We start from the raw sequence: 15,985 nt of genomic DNA on the forward strand, positions 1-15,985 counted from the left end.
AAGATTGTGAGGACAGGATATATTGCACAAAATAGGGATATCGTTTTTAAAACAAACTTTATTACTAACAGTGTTGAAATATCTTTAACATCACACAGGACAATAGCTTACAATTACTCTTTAAACAGTGCTAATCAGTACAATAACACAATAACCCTTAACTGCTATCTTCATTCCCATTCAAACAAAACCATCTCTGCTCTCAATCCACTTTTAAATGCAGTTAGCAGACCAAGGCATTCTTGCTTAAGAGATGTCTTTGAGATTGTTTTAAGAGACAAACCTGAATCCTGCCAGAACAATGTGGGATCTCTAGTTGAATCTTCAGAAACTGTCTTCATGGTTTGACTTCCAATAACCAACCTGCAAACTCCTGTTTCTAAACTTAATGTTGAAACGGCCATTCCTGTTCACAGGCACATTTTGAACTCAATGTCTTGAGATCAGCTGCTTCTGGTCTGTCCCCGGTCAAATAGTTAACTGTACTGCATTGAGAATAGATTCGTGACTTCTGCTCACATCACAATCTAAAGCTAAAAGTTTTTTCTGCAAAATAATAAAGTAACAATCTTTATTGTCACAAGTAGGCTTACATTAACACTGCGATGAAGTTACTGCAAAAATACCCGTCATCACACTAAGGGTCCTGTTCGGGTACACTGAGGAAGAATTCAGAATGTCCAATTCCCCCAACGGCAGTTCTTTCGGGACTTGTGGGATGAAACTGGAAGACACGGAGGAAATCCACACGGACAAAGGGAGAACGTGCAGCCTCTACGGACAATGACCCAAGCCAGGAATCAAACCTGGGTCCCTGGCACTGTGAAGCACTGTGATACCGTGTCGCACTCTAGCTCCTCCCCTTAACAACTGAACACAATGTATCTAGTTAGCTATTCCACAGGGAACCCTTCTTAATCCAAACAAAAATCCATTAACCTGAGCTTTTACAATACTTTAATTGCATCTCTCGCTCCCAAAGTTGCCCTAAAAACCATGACTTTTAAGAACATGACAGCAGTTATACACACACTAACCCAGGCTTTTAACCATTATTGCTACAAATACATACAAAATCATAAAATCTCCCCCACTGTGTCTGTTCCAACTCTTTGCAGGAGCAATTTGGCTCGTGGCACTCTCCTGCTTTCCCCCAGTAGGCCTGACAATCATCTCTCCTCAGCTAAATATCCAATTCTCTTTTGAAACCATGATTTTATCTGCCTCCAACAAACTCTCATGCAATGCATTCCAGGTCCTAAATGCTTGTTGTGTAAAAGATGAACTATTTTCCTCATGTTGCTTCGGGTTCTTCTTCCAGTCACTTTCAATTGGTGTCCTCTGTTTCTTGACAGTTCCTTCAATGGGAACAATTGCTCCTTATTCTCATGATTTTGAACACCTCTACCAAACCTCCATCACAACCTTCTCTAAGTTGAACAGCCCGAGGTTCACCAATTAATTCTCGTACCTAAAGCCCTCATTCCGACAACAATTCTTATGAATCTTTTCTGCAACCTCTTCAATATCTTCACATCCTTCTTAAAACATGGTGTCCGGATTTGAACACAGTACTCCAACTGAGGCGGAAACCAGTGTTTTGTAAAGATTTCAAAGTAGAGAAATAGTATCCAGTGATAGAAGGGTTAGCAACTCAAAGACAAAGTAAAGTAAAATAAAGTAAGGGAACACTTAGGAAGCAGCGATCATAATATGGTTGAGTTCAGTCTGCAGTTTGAAAGAGAGAAGGCAAAATCGGATGTAATGGTGTTACAGTTAAATAAAGGTAATTACGAGGGCATGAGAGAGGAACTGGCGAAAATCGACTGGAAGCAGACCCTAGTGGGGAAGACAGCAGAGCAAAAATGGCAGGAGTTTGTATGCATAATTGAGGACACTGTACAGAGGTTCATCCCCAAGAAAAGAAAGATTATCCGGGGAGGGATTAGACAGCCATGGCTGACAAAGGAGGTCAGGAAATGTATCAAAGAAAAAGAGAGATCCTATAAAGTGGCCAAAAGCACTGGGAAATCAGAAGATTGGAAAGGCTACAAAAACAAACAGAGGTTAACAAAGAGACAAATAAGGAAGGAGAGGATCAAATATGAAGGCAGGCTAGCCAGTAATATAAGAAATGATAGTAAAAGTTTCTTTCAATACATAATAAACAAACGACAGGCCAAAGTAGACATTGGGCCAATTCAAACTGATTCCGGAAGGCTAGTGATGGGAGACGAGGAAATGGCTGGAGAACTTAATAAGTGCTTTGCGTCTGTCTTCACAGTGGAAGACATGAGTAATATCCCAAAAATTATAGAGGGTCAGGGGGCTGAGTTGAGTATGGTTGCCATTACAAAAGAGATGGTGCTAAAAAAGCTAAAAGGTCTTAAAATTGACAAATCTCCTGGCCCCGATGGGCTACACCCTAGAGTTTTGAGGGAGGTGGCTGAAGAAATAGCGGAAGCGTTGGTTGAGATCTTTCAAAAATCACTGGAGTCAGGGAAAGTCCCGGACGATTGGAAGATCGCTGTTGTAACCCCCTTGTTCAAGAAAGGATCAAGATAAAAGATGGAAAATTATAGGCCAATTAGCCTAACCTCGGTTGTTGGTAAAATTCTAGAATCGATCGTTAAGGATGAGATTTCTAAATTCTTGGAAGAGCAGGGTCGGATTAGAACAAGTCAACATGGATTTAGTAAGGGGAGGTCGTGCCTGACGAACCTGTTAGAATTCTTTGAGGAGGTGACAAGTAGGTTAGACCAGGGAAACCCAGTGGATGTGGTCTATCTGGATTTCCAAAAGGCCTTTGATAAGGTGCCACACAGGAGGCTGCTGAGTAAGGTGAGGGCCCATGGTGTTCGAGGTGAGCTACTGGCATGGGTTGAGGATTGGCTGTCTGACAGAAGGCAGAGAGTTGGGATAAAAGGTTCTTTTTTGGAATGGCAGCCGGTGACCAGCGGTGTCCCACAGGGTTCAGTGTTGGGGTCGCAGCTGTTCACCATATATATTAATGATCTGGATGAAGGGACTGGGGGCATTCTAGCGAAGTTTGCCGATGATACAAAGTTAGGTGGTCAGGCAGGTAGTGCCGAGGAAGTGGGGAGGCTGCAGAAGGATCTAGACATTTTGGGAGAGTGGTGCAGGAAATGGCTGATGCAATTCAACGTGAGAAAATGTGAGGTCTTGCACTTTGGAAAAAAGAATCCAAGCATAGACTACTTTCTAAACGGTGAGAAAATTCATAATGCCAAAGTACAAAGGGATCTGGGAGTGCTAGTCGAGGATTCCCTAAAGGTAAACATGCAGGTTGAATCTGTGATTAAGAAAGCGAATGCAATGTTGTCATTTATCTCAAGAGGGTTGGAATATAAAAGCAGCGATGTGCTACTGAGCCTTTATAAGGCTCTGGTTAGGCCCCATTTGGAGTACTGTGTCCAGTTTTGGCCCCACATCTCAGGAAGGACATACTGGCACTGGAGCGTGTCCAGCGGAGATTCACACGGATGATCCCTGGAATGGCGGATCTAACATATGATGAACGGCTGAGGATCCTGGGATTGTATTCATTGGAGTTTAGAAGGTTAAGGGGAGATCTAATAGAAACTTACAAGATAATACATGGCTTAGAAAGGGTGGACGCAAAGAAACTGTTTCCGTTAGGCGAGGAGACGAGGACCCGTGGGCACAGCCTTAGAATTAGAGGGGGTAAATTCAGAACAGAAATGCGGAGACATTTCTTCAGCCAGAGAATGGTGGGCCTGTGGAATTCATTGCCGCGGAGTGCAGTGGAGGCCGGGGCGCTAAATGGCTTCAAGGCAGAGATAGATAAATTCTTGATGTCGCGAGGAATTAAGGGCTACGGGGAGAATGCTGGTAGGTGGAGTTGAAATGCCCATCAGCCATGATTGAATGGCGGAGTGGACTCGATGGGCCGAATGGCCTTACTTCCACTCCTATGTCTTATGGTCTTAAAGATTTGAGGTGTTTGGCAAAAGAACAAATGACGACATGAGAAACCATTTTCCTTTCACATAGCAAGTTGTTCGAATGCATGAGCTGATGGAAGCAAATTCACCCGTGCCATTCCAAAAGGAACTGGGTAAATACTTTAAAGGGGAAAATAATTAGAGATTCAGGAATGAAACAGGGAGTGAGATTAATATAGCCCTAACAGCACATTGTGAGGATAAATGTGCTATATCATTCTACCATTGATGGTTGTTTATGAGAAGCAATTGAAGAAGAAGGCTGTTGAGGTTGGGGTCACTTAAGTACACTGAAGGCTGAGATAGGTTTTTCATCAGTAAGAGAATGAAAGGTTATGGGGGTAAGCAGAGTTGAGGATTATCATATCAGATCAGTCATGATCTCATTGAACGGTGGAGCAGACTCGATGGGCCGAATGGAGAACTTCTGCTCCGAGTGGTTTTCTGGCTAGTAAAAAAGGCGTTTCTCTTCACAGATACCTCATGTAACGGGAGAGCCACTTGTTTAAGTCGGGACACAGCTCCCCTTTAATTTCAAGTCGCGAAACTTTAGTCAAATGGCGCCTTTGCGTGTGTCTCGACGTCCACGGTGGAAAGATGTTTTTCAGTTAAGTGCTGACCAGTGAAGCCGTTTGAAACGTGCAGGTAGCAGCTCCGGGGTCTGTCACTTCTCCTGGGGAAAGCATGCAACAACAACAGAAAACGAAGTTTGCAGCACCAAAAACGCGCCGCAGAGAAGCCTCCTCAGTGACTCCTTTCAGGCTTTCTGACTGAATGTTTTTGAATGTATAACCTAAATAGCACGCTTTCGATGAAACGGCAATCGATAGTGATTAGAATTATGGCCCCGAAGCTGCACTGAGGGCACCTTCAAACCCTTCCCTCCCTCCCGCCCACAGCACGAGTTGGAGGGCGTTGGCCAACGTGAACCATTCACTGCTGAAACATCTGGCTGCAGATAAATCTGGCACAATACAAACCCCGAAGGACTATCTGGCGCCTCCAGGCTTGTGATTGTTCCAGTCATGCAGCAAGTTTACAGCACGCCCTTCAAATTAAAAGTTGACAAGTCTTTTTTTTAAGTATTTGAGATTCTCAAAGAGGGTGTCTTTAAAAGTGCACATCACCGCTTTAAAAATATTTTTATAATTAACCCTTACGTTGAGTACCTAAAGTAATATCCACCACATGTGGCTTGAATTTCCGCTGGCTGAAGCGCCGGAGACTATTTGTTCCATTGTTGTTTCTCGTGCCTCGCATGCTTTGTTTGTACTGAAAGGAAAATGCATTTGTGTAGCGCCTTTCGTAACCACATGATCTTTAGTTAAAGGAAAATTCATTTATATAGCGCCTTTCATAACCAGAGGATATTAAAGGAGATTGCATTTGTATAGCGCCAGTGAAGCACAGGAATTGCTTAAAGAGCAGAAACTTATGAATGATTGGGTGGGGTCAAACTCTGTGTCCTTTTGCATCCCATAAAAACCTAACTTTTGAATTGCCACATGAAATTCCAGCCACCTTGCAGTCCTGTTTAAATTTTCATGGACACCGAATCCGTTCGAAACTGCATCACTGGCTTTGGTACATTTACCAAGTAGCCCTTGTTCTCAAAAACGCTTTCATCTCTCATAATAGTTCTCATTTCCAAATCCAAACTTGTGGATGCTTGTGCCCCGGGTGCCAGACGATGCATTTCCTTCGGTGGGTTTTTTCTCAACTTCCGCCAGTAACTGCTTCATCGCGCGACTGCGCATTTGGGAAGTACAAAGGATTCGAGTCGACAGGAGCAAGTTTAACAAGGACACATTGTTACCTGCAGCAGCAACCCAGAGAGAGCGAGGGGATAAAAACAGCAGTATGCCTGTGCAGTGAAGGACATCAAAGAGACAGCGCTGCAGTGATTTTTTTCTTTCTTTTGATAAATAGGTGCCTTCCCCCTGGAAGAAAATGACAGCCGGCAACTTTTATTCCTTAGCCTTAAAAGTAGCCTTGCTCCACATCATCGGGGTCCAGCAGACTCTGGAGGCACCGACTGGCATAGTCAAGTTTCCAGGCGATAACAGCACGAAAACAGACCAGGAAATAGCCACTGTAAGTTAACTTTCGTTAACTTTCTAACACCCGGGTGCCTTGCAAATGGCGTTTTATGTTTCTGGGCTGATCATTTTCTGTAGCTTCCACTAGCTGCCAAACTGAAGGAAGAGAATATTCATCCCGCCCAGCGTCCCCAGGGATCAAAAGTTTCTTCAAGATCCAGCAGTGAAAGCACAACGGGCCTTGATAACATCTGTTCGTGTTGGCAATTGCACCGTCCTTGCTAGCAGAGAAAACAAGACTTAGAGATAAGCAGGCAATACTTACACAGGGAACTGGCTCATACCTTAAATATTTTTATTTCAACAAATGTGCGGTCAAAAATGACACCTTAAAGGAAGAAGTAGAACAAACAAAATCTCAATCTGTCCAGTGTGTCCAAGGCGGGCATGTCAAAACAGTAATACAGGTCAATTTAACAATTTGAGACCCGCTGAGTCCTCCCCGCCCCCCCCCCCCCCCCCATAAATAAACATCCATTCCAGTTTGCAAATAGGTATTCTTGTACTTTCTGTTGGAAAGACGGCAAAAGTCCAAGTTGACTCACTTTATGAGTGCTGAGAGAATATAGCGTGAGATAATTACTTTATTGGTGCAAATTTTTGGTCAATGGGAAGTAGCAAATTGCTTTGAAATGTTGAAGTTAACGATATCAGTCTGAACCGCCGCCCCAAAGGCTTTTTACACAAAACTCAATATTGAAGCGAAATCTGCAGTCTGTTTGAGATTTGAAGTCTGAGAACACGCACTAACAGATTGAAAACCAGCTTCTTCCCCGCTTTTGCCAGGTTCCTGACTGACCCTCTTGTGGACTGAACTGATCTCTCCACACATCTTCTCTACTGACAAGTACTACACTCTCTAGGCTTCACCTGAGTCTGAGTCTATGAATTTATATTGTGTATTCATCGTATATCCTAGGTTTTTTCATGTATGGAACGATCTGTCTGGACTGTGCGCAGAACAATACCTTTAATTGTACCTCGGTACACGTGACAATAAGTCAAATCAAATTGTAACCCAATTAAAATGGTCAGTCCCAATCTTTCCAAACAGTTACCCTGAAATTCTTTACATTCGGGCAAAGTTTGCAACCACGCACTGAAGCGTAGCGTTTGCAACTAACTCAGTGACGCTTTGTCTCGGATTGCATTGAACCTTCCCAAACACACACACTAAGCCTGTTTCACTTCTGTTTTGGATCAGTTATACTTGAACAAGTTCTATGGCTGCCCGAAGGAAAGGTGCGACCTTGTGGTGCTGGCCGACACACTGAAGAAGATGCAGAAATTCTTTGGCTTGCCGCAGACTGGGGAGCTGGACAGCGAGACAGTAGATGTGATGAAAAAGCCGCGATGTGGTGTTCCCGACGTGGCCAATTACAACTTCTTCCCACAAATGCTCAAATGGGAGAATAAACATATCACTTACAGGTAGGCGTGTGTTCACACATACAAACATTTATGTTTTTAATGTTTCTGATTGGTAAAGCCTTTGAAATGGGATTGATTATTCTGCTTTGACAAAGAGTCATCCAGACTCAAAATGTCAGCTCCCTTCTCTCTCCACCGATGCTGTCAGACCAGCTAAGATTGTCCAGTATTTTCTGTTTTTGTTTCAGATTCCAGCACCTGCAGTAATTTGCCATTATTTTTTTTTTAATTTAGAGTACCCAATTATTTTTTCCAATTAAGGGGCAATTTAGAGTTGCCAATCTACCTTCCTGCACATCTTTGGGTTGTGGGGGGTGAAACCCACACAGACACGGGAGAATGTGCCGACTCCACACGGACAGTCACCCAGGGCCGGGATTCGAACCCGGGTCCTCAGCGCTGTAGGCAGCAATGCTAACCACTGTGCCACCGTGCTGCCCTAGTAATTTGCTATTATATGAATTATTCCGAGTTTGCCCTGATCTCTCAGTATGACACAGAGAAACATAGTTCCTAATATACTCCTGGATGCTATTGCCTGATCATAAGGATAAGGTACCATCGAAATGAAATGAAAATCGCTTATTGTCACAAGTAGGCTTCAAATGAAGTTACTGTGAAAAGCCCCTAGCGCCACATTTCAGCGCCTGTTCAGGGAGGCTGGTACGGGAATTGAACCGTGCTGCTGGCCTGCTTTCAAAGCCAGCGATTTAGCCGTGAGCTAAACCAGCCCCTATTACAACTGATCATTGAATGAACTAATTTCTAGAAGTCTACCATTTGGCAGCTCAGTGACTGAGTTGCTGTCCACTGTGGTATCGTGGAGTGTTCGCGTTGTTTCTTAAAATAGGTTGTTCTGTAAGCATGGGGTTATTATTGTAGTTGTGGGAAGGGTTCCTGCCATTGCTGTGCCTGAATTTCAAACTCTTCCATGTCAAGTTAAGCTCCTGCCTCTTTTTGCTTCCAGGATTATAGGATACACTTATGACCTTGACTCGGAGACGGTGGATGACGCTTTTTCCCGGGCCTTTAATGTGTGGGCTGCAGTCACCCCACTGTCATTCACAAGGATCTTCGATGGAGAGGCGGACATCATGATTAACTTTGGCCGCTGGGGTAATCATTACTGTTCTTTTTTCTCTCTATTGAAGCCGGAATTCCTCCTGGAATGTGCGATAAACTCCAGCTGGATTATTAATATTCAGGATGGTCATTGGTGGGTGATGCCTCGAAGCGAGGTGTAACCAATGCTTCCTCACAAGGACTTAAAATGGGTGCAGTTTTAATGAGAGCCTGTGTCTCACACTTTTGTGATATTTTTGAACCCAAACTTCTCAGTGCAAAATCCTGGTGTGGGCGCTAGAATTGCGCCTGCTTGCCTCCATCAGCAGTGCAGTTTGCAGGATCAACTGGAGGAGATCTCAAAAGAATGGGTGTAAGCACCATTCTGGCTGCATCTCTACCATCGATCTGTCACATGTGTTTGGAAGCTTTTAGCTTCAATTTGCCATTTGGGAGTAGGTGCACAGACACATCTCCAGGCAAATTCAAAATTAAAATGCTGTGGATGCTGAAAACCGAAATAAAAACTGGGAAAACTCTGGGAATACACCTCAGGTCTGGCAGTACCTGTGGAGAGAGAAACGAGTTGACTTATTGAGTTGATGGCCTTTGCTTAAACAGACCTCGATATGAAATGTTAAGTCCAATCCTCCAGGCAAATTTTCTTTGGCCCACAAGAGAAGATGGTTGATCTTTTCAGATTTGCTCTCCCCGTGAAGGGAGGCGGGGTGAGGGGCAGGGGCTTGGCGTGGAGCAAGCCTGATGGAGGCCAATATGTCTCCCTCGGTATACAGGGCCACTACGGATAGGCTGAGTAGCAGTCTCTTCTCAAGAGAAGACACTGTCTGCAAAGAGACTCCCCAGTTTTTTTTTGACTATTATTTCCTTCATATTGGCAAGATAGAGATATCTCCTATGACACCATGAAGGAACTCCCAAAATTGGCTGCACCAGTGTCCCTGTCATTTCACCCAGTTGCTATCTAAAATTATGGTGGGAGACCATGGGAGCCTAGAAGGAATTTCACAGGCACTCGTGTTCATCCATATAAATGCAGCAATTCGGGGCTGCATGTGGCACAGTGGATAGCACTGGGACTGCAATGCTGAAGACCCAAGTTCAAATCCCGGCCCGGGGTCACTGTACGTGTGGAGTTTGCATGTTCTCCCCATGTCTGTGTGGGTTTCACCCCCACAACCTATAGATGTGCAGGTTAGGTGGATTGGCCACGCTAAATTGCCCCTTAATTGGAAAATAAAAAAATAATAATTGAGTACTCTAAATTTATAAATAAATAAATACAGCAATTCTATAACAGATTGTCATCATAATGATATTTAGTATTGTCACAAGTAGGCTTACATTAATACTGCAATGAACTTACTGTGAAAATCCCCTAGTTGCCACATTCTGGCGCCTGTTCGGGTACACTGAGGGAGAATTCGGAATGTCCAATTGACCTACCAAGCACGTCTTTCGGGACATGTGGGAGGAAACCGGAGCACCCAGAGGAAACTCACACAGACACGGGGAGAAGGTGCAGACTTTGCATTGACAGTGACCCAAACGCGGAATCGAACCCGGGCGCTGTTCCTGGCGCTGTGAAGTAACAGTGCTAACCTCTGTACTATATGAATTATTCCGAGTTTGCCCTGATCTCTCAGTATGACACAGAGAAACATAGTTCCTAATATACTCCTGGATGCTATTGCCTGATCATAAGGATAAGGTACCATCGAAATGAAATGAAAATCGCTTATTGTCACAAGTAGGCTTCAAATGAAGTTGCTGTGAAAAGCCCCTAGCACCACATTTCAGCGCCTGTTCAGGGAGGCTGGTACGGGAATTGAACCGTGCATGTCATCACATGTGTAATAGCATAATTTAGGTGCAGACAATTCTGTTAGTGTTCGCTTCTCTAAGCATAAAAATGTGATCTCTTTAAAGTGTTATGCAAGAAATGGCTCAACTGAGTGGTTCCTGTATTTTCCACCTCCGAGAATAGACAATTGCGCTTCCCTCACCTCGCCAGATTCAGAATGGTTCCCCAGCTATCGAATTAATAATTTTCTGAATATTTTTCAGTTTATTGCATTTGCCTGGGCTGCCCATTTTATCTTTCCTTCTTCCCTGAAGATTTGGTTCCCTTGGTGCCATGCAGCAGTCTCGAATCAGATGGAACAAGTGCTACTGAGTGCCCACTAGGAGCTAACTTGTTCATAAGAACATTAGAAATGGGTAGTAGACCAAATGCCTACCGAGCCTGCTCCACCATTCAATATCATCATGGCTTATCTCAGACTTTAACTCCACTTTCCCCACCGGATTCCCAGATCTTATGATTCCCTGAGAGACCAAAAATCGGTCTATCCCAGACTTAAATATATTCAATGATGGAACCCCCTGGAGTAGAGAATTCCAGAGATTCACAACACTTTGAGTGAAGAAATTTCTCCTCAGCTCAGTTCTAAATAGTCAGCTACATATCCGGAAACTGTGCCCCATATTTTAGATTCCCCACTTTTAGATTTTATGTTTTGTGAGGAAGCACCTAAACTGTGTTGAACGCCTCTCCCATAGGCTTGTGACTGGTTTTAGTGTCAACAGCTTTACAGCCAGTCCATCAGCACTAGTTGATTCTTGATTCCACTGTCATAACTCCATTGGAAATCTTTTGTGTTCAGACATTTTATAGTATTGTTTCTTTTTCTAGTATGGATATTTTTGGAGAAGGGCTTCCATATCAAAAGATAATGTCATTTTTACAAAAAAAGTAAAACCATGTATGAAAACGGCAGGCAGAAAAAGTCCATTCAGCTTGTTCGCTGTAGTTTTACTGCCATATGGATCCTGATAGAGACACTTCTTGCCAACCTGGAGTTATGTAACTTCCTAGGAGAGGCAAACAAAGCCTAGATCAAAGCCCAAGCAAATTAGGAGAAAAGCCTTGAAAATTCTTCTCTGCCCCTTTTGTCAACCAAACCTAGGACAGGGGGTTACATTGACCATGATTTATATTACACTGTATCTACCTCTTGTTCAAATGCTGTGATTGTCATTTCATACATGTTTTATTTATTCTATTAATTTCTGTGTTACAATCGCACAGAAAAATTAAAACATTTATCTGCTACCAATGTAGCTTGTGGAACAAGCCAACAATGAAGATTTAATGTGTTCTGATCAGACACTTTTACAGTCACCAACATTGTAAAATGTTTTTAAGATAGTCAAAAGTAAAAGTTGTTATTTTAACTGAAAATAGTGATGTATGTGGAGCATAACCATGCAGTATAATTTTAACTTTGTCAAGAACATGGTGATGGATACCCATTCGATGGGAAAGATGGACTGCTGGCACACGCCTTTGCCCCAGCGAAAGGCATTGGTGGGGATTCTCATTTCGATGATGATGAGTTCTGGACATTAGGTGAAGGGCGAGGTACGCTGACATCTTTTTAACTGCCGTGCATTCATTTTAGTCTCACTTTTATTGTTCATGTTTGACTTTAATCCAGTCACAAAATGTTAAACTTTTCAATAAAGAGTGTTTTGCAAATTGTCTCCATTTACACTAAACTTACTGGCCATAACACAACCACTTACTGGAGATTACTTTTAATGTTGCTCAGTTGTCAAGCATTGTTTCATGATCTCCGGCTGCCCTCAAATTCCAAGCTTTGAATATCCATATTTAGACAAATTAGCAGCAGGAGTAGGCCACTCGGCCCCTCGAGCCTGCTCCGCCATTCAGTAAGATCATGGCTGATCTGACTGTAACCTTAGCCCCACTTTCCGGCCCACCCAGATAACCTTTTACCCACTTGTCGATCAAGGACCTCTCTAGATCTGCCTTAAAAATATTAAAGATTTTGCTTCCACTGCCTTTTTGAGGAAGAGAGTTCCAGAGACCCACGACCCTCTGAGAGAAAAATATTCTCCTCATCTCTGTATTAAATGAGCAACCCCATAGTTTTAAAAAGTAACCCCTTGATCTCAGTTCTCTGACGAGAGGAAACATCCTCTCCCATCCACCCTGTCAAGACCCCTCAGGATCTGAAAGGTTTCGATCATCTTTCTGTGCATTTAATCTACACAAAAATTATTACCACAGCTGATGTTATATCCACTATTTGACTAATAGAGCATTGGCTAATATTAATCACGAGATACTAAAATTATTACATTTTATAATCACCATTTTAGAATAACTTGTTTTATGACAACGATTACACAATTATTGATTTGAAATACATTTGTATTTTACAGTTGTTAAGGCAAGATATGGGAATGCCGATGGTGAATTTTGCAAGTTTCCTTTCCTGTTTAATGGGCTGGAATACAATAGCTGCACTACTGAAGGCCGTAGTGACGGCTTCCCCTGGTGTTCCACAACTTATAATTTCGATGAAGAGTCAAAATATGGATTCTGTCCTCATGAATGTAAGTTTTCAGTTTTAGCCAGCATTTTCCATTCATTAATGCCAACTTTCATTTATATAGAGCCTTTAATGCAGAAACATGGTAGCATGGTGGTTAGCATAAATGCTTCACAGCTCCAGGGTCACAGGTTCGATTCCCGGCTGGGTCACTGTCTGTGTGGAGTCTGCACGTCCTCCCCCTGTGTGCGTGGGTTTCCTCCGGGTGCTCCGGTTTCCTCCCACAGTCCAAAGATGTGCGGGTTAGGTGGATTGGCCATGCTAAATTGCCCGTAGTGTCCTAATAAATGTAAGGTTAAGGGGGGGGGGGTTGTTGGGTTAGGGGTATAGGGTGGATATGTGGGTTTGAGTATGGTGATCATGGCTTGGCACAACATTGAGGGCCGAAGGGCCTGTTCTGTGCTGTACTGTTCTATGTTCTATGAGTGATAGTGCAACACTATCACTTTTGGGTAATGAACCAGGCCAGGTGTTAGATCTGGAGGTAGGTGAGCACTTTGGAAACAGTGACCACAATTCGGTGACCTTTACGTTAGTGATGGAAAGGGATAAGTATACCCCGCAGGGCAAGAGTTATAGCTGGGGGAAGGGCAATTATGATGCCATTAGACATGACTTAGGATGTGTTGGTTGGAGAAGTAGGCTGCAAGGGTTGGGCACACTGGATATGTGGAGCTTGTTCAAGGAACAGCTATTGCATGTTCTTGATAAGTACGTACCAGTCAGGCAGGGAGGAAGGGGTCGAGCGAGGGAACCGTGGTTTACCAAAGAAGTGGAATCTCTTGTTAAGAGGAAGAAGGAGGCCTATGTGAAGGTGAGGCATGAAGTTTCAGTTGGGGCGCTTGATAGTTACAAGGAAGCGAGGAAGGATCTAAAGAGAGAGCTGAGACGAGCAAGGAGGGGACATGAGAAGTCTTTGGCAGGTAGGATCAAGGAAAACCCAAAAGCTTTCTATAGGTATGTCAGGAATAAAAGAATGACTAGGGTAAGAGTAGGGCCAGTCAAGGACAGTGGTGGGATGTTGTGTGTGGAGGCTGAGGAGATAAGCGAGACACTAAATGAATACTTTTCGTCAGTATTCACTCAAGAAGAAGATAATATTGTGGAGGAGAATGCTGAGACCCAGGCTATTAGAATAGATGGCATTGAGGTGCGTAGGGAAGAAGTGTTGGCAATTCTGGACAAGGTGAAAATAGATAAGTCCCCGGGGCCGGATGGGATTTATCCTAGGATTCTCTGGGAAGCCAGGGAAGAGATTGCTGAGCCTTTGGCTTTGATTTTTAGGTCATCATTGGCTACAGGAATAGTGCCAGAGGACTGGAGGATAGCAAATGTGGTCCCTTTGTTCAAGAAGGGGAGTAGAGATAACCCCGGTAACTATAGGCCGGTGAGCCTAACGTCTGTGGTGGGTAAGGTCTTGGAGAGGATTATAAAAGATACGATTTATAATCATCTAGATAGGAATAATATGATTAGGGATAGTCAGCATGGTTTTGTGAAGGGTAGGTCATGCCTCACAAACCTTATCGAGTTCTTTGAGAAGGTGACTGAACAGGTAGACAAGGGTAGAGCAGTTGATGTGGTGTATATGGATTTCAGTAAAGCGTTTGATAAGGTTCCCCACGGTCGGCTATTGCAAAAAATACGGAGGCTGGGGATTGAGGGTGATTTAGAGATGTGGATCAGAAATTGGCTAGTTGAAAGAAGACAGAGAGTGGTAGTTGATGGGAAATCTTCAGAATGGAGTTCAGTTACGAGTGGCGTACCACAAGGATCTGTTCTGGGGCCGTTGCTGTTTGTCATTTTTATAAATGACCTAGAGGAGGGAGCAGAAGGATGGGTGAGTAAATTTGCAGACGACACTAAAGTCGGTGGAGTTGTAGACAGTGCGGAAGGATGTTGCAGGTTACAGAGGGACATAGATAAGCTGCAGACCTGGGCTGAGAGGTGGCAAATGGAGTTTAATGTGGAGAAGTGTGAGGTGATTCACTTTGGAAAGAATAACAGGAATGCGGAATATTTGGCTAATGGTAAAATTCTTGGTAGTGTGGATGAGCAGAGGGATCTCGGTGTCCATGTACATAGATCCCTGAAAGTTGCCACCCAGGTTGATAGGGTTGTGAAGAAGGCCTATGGTGTGTTGGCCTTTATTGGTAGAGGGATTAAGTTCCGGAGCCATGAGGTCATGTTGCAGTTGTACAAAACTCTAGTACGGCCGCATTTGGAGTATTGCGTACAGTTCTGGTCGCCTCATTATAGGAAGGACGTGGAAGCTTTGGAACGGGTGCAGAGGAGATTTACCAGGATGTTGCCTGGTATGGAGGGAAAATCTTATGAGGAAAGGCTGATGGACTTGAGGTTGTTTTCGTTAGAGAGAAGAAGGTTAAGAGGTGACTTAATAGAGGCATACAAAATGATCAGAGGGTTAGATAGGGTGGACAGCGAGAACCTTCTCCCGCGGATGGAGGTGGCTAGCACGAGGGGACATAGCCTTAAATTGAGGGGTAATAGATATAGGACAGAGGTCAGAGGTGGGTTTTTTACGCAAAGAGTGGTGAGGCCGTGGAATGCCCTACCTGCAACAGTAGTGAACTCGCCAACATTGAGGGCATTTAAAAATTTATTGGATAAGCATATGGATGATAAGGGCATAGTGTAGGTTAGATGGCCTTTAGTTTTTTTTCCATGTCGGTGCAACATCGAGGGCCGAAGGGCCTGTACTGCGCTGTATCGTTCTATGTTCTATAGAGGCACAGTTGAATAAAAATAGATGCCGACCTAAAGGAGGAGATATTATGAAGGGTGATCAAAGGCTTGGTCAAGGAGATTGGTTTTATGAAAGACTTTAATTGAGAGAGAGAGAGACAGAGAAGTTCTGTAAGTGGATCCAGAGCCTGGGGCCCAGAGAGCAGGAGTTATGGCAACCAATGGTGGGGTGCAAGGAATGAATAGATGCATAAAAAGACTA

At 43.6% G+C, this 15,985-nt stretch overlaps 1 protein-coding gene across 1 annotated transcript in view; it reads left to right on the top strand.

Annotated features, from left to right (window-relative positions):
* The first annotated feature begins 5,711 nt into the window (after nt 1–5,711).
* The window catches only part of mmp2 (matrix metallopeptidase 2), a 44,354-nt gene continuing 34,080 nt past the window's right edge, over nt 5,712–15,985 (top strand). Inside the window, exons 1-6 of the mRNA XM_038806744.1 lie at nt 5,712–5,820; nt 5,916–6,080; nt 7,290–7,516; nt 8,484–8,632; nt 11,892–12,020; nt 12,848–13,021. Of these exons, the coding sequence (XP_038662672.1) occupies nt 5,937–6,080; nt 7,290–7,516; nt 8,484–8,632; nt 11,892–12,020; nt 12,848–13,021 (823 nt within the window). The 5' untranslated portion in view covers nt 5,712–5,820; nt 5,916–5,936. The remainder of the gene's footprint in view (nt 5,821–5,915; nt 6,081–7,289; nt 7,517–8,483; nt 8,633–11,891; nt 12,021–12,847; nt 13,022–15,985) is intronic.

This window comes from Scyliorhinus canicula, chromosome 9 (genome assembly GCF_902713615.1).
Source record: "Scyliorhinus canicula chromosome 9, sScyCan1.1, whole genome shotgun sequence".
Taxonomy (NCBI): Eukaryota; Metazoa; Chordata; class Chondrichthyes; order Carcharhiniformes; family Scyliorhinidae; genus Scyliorhinus; species Scyliorhinus canicula.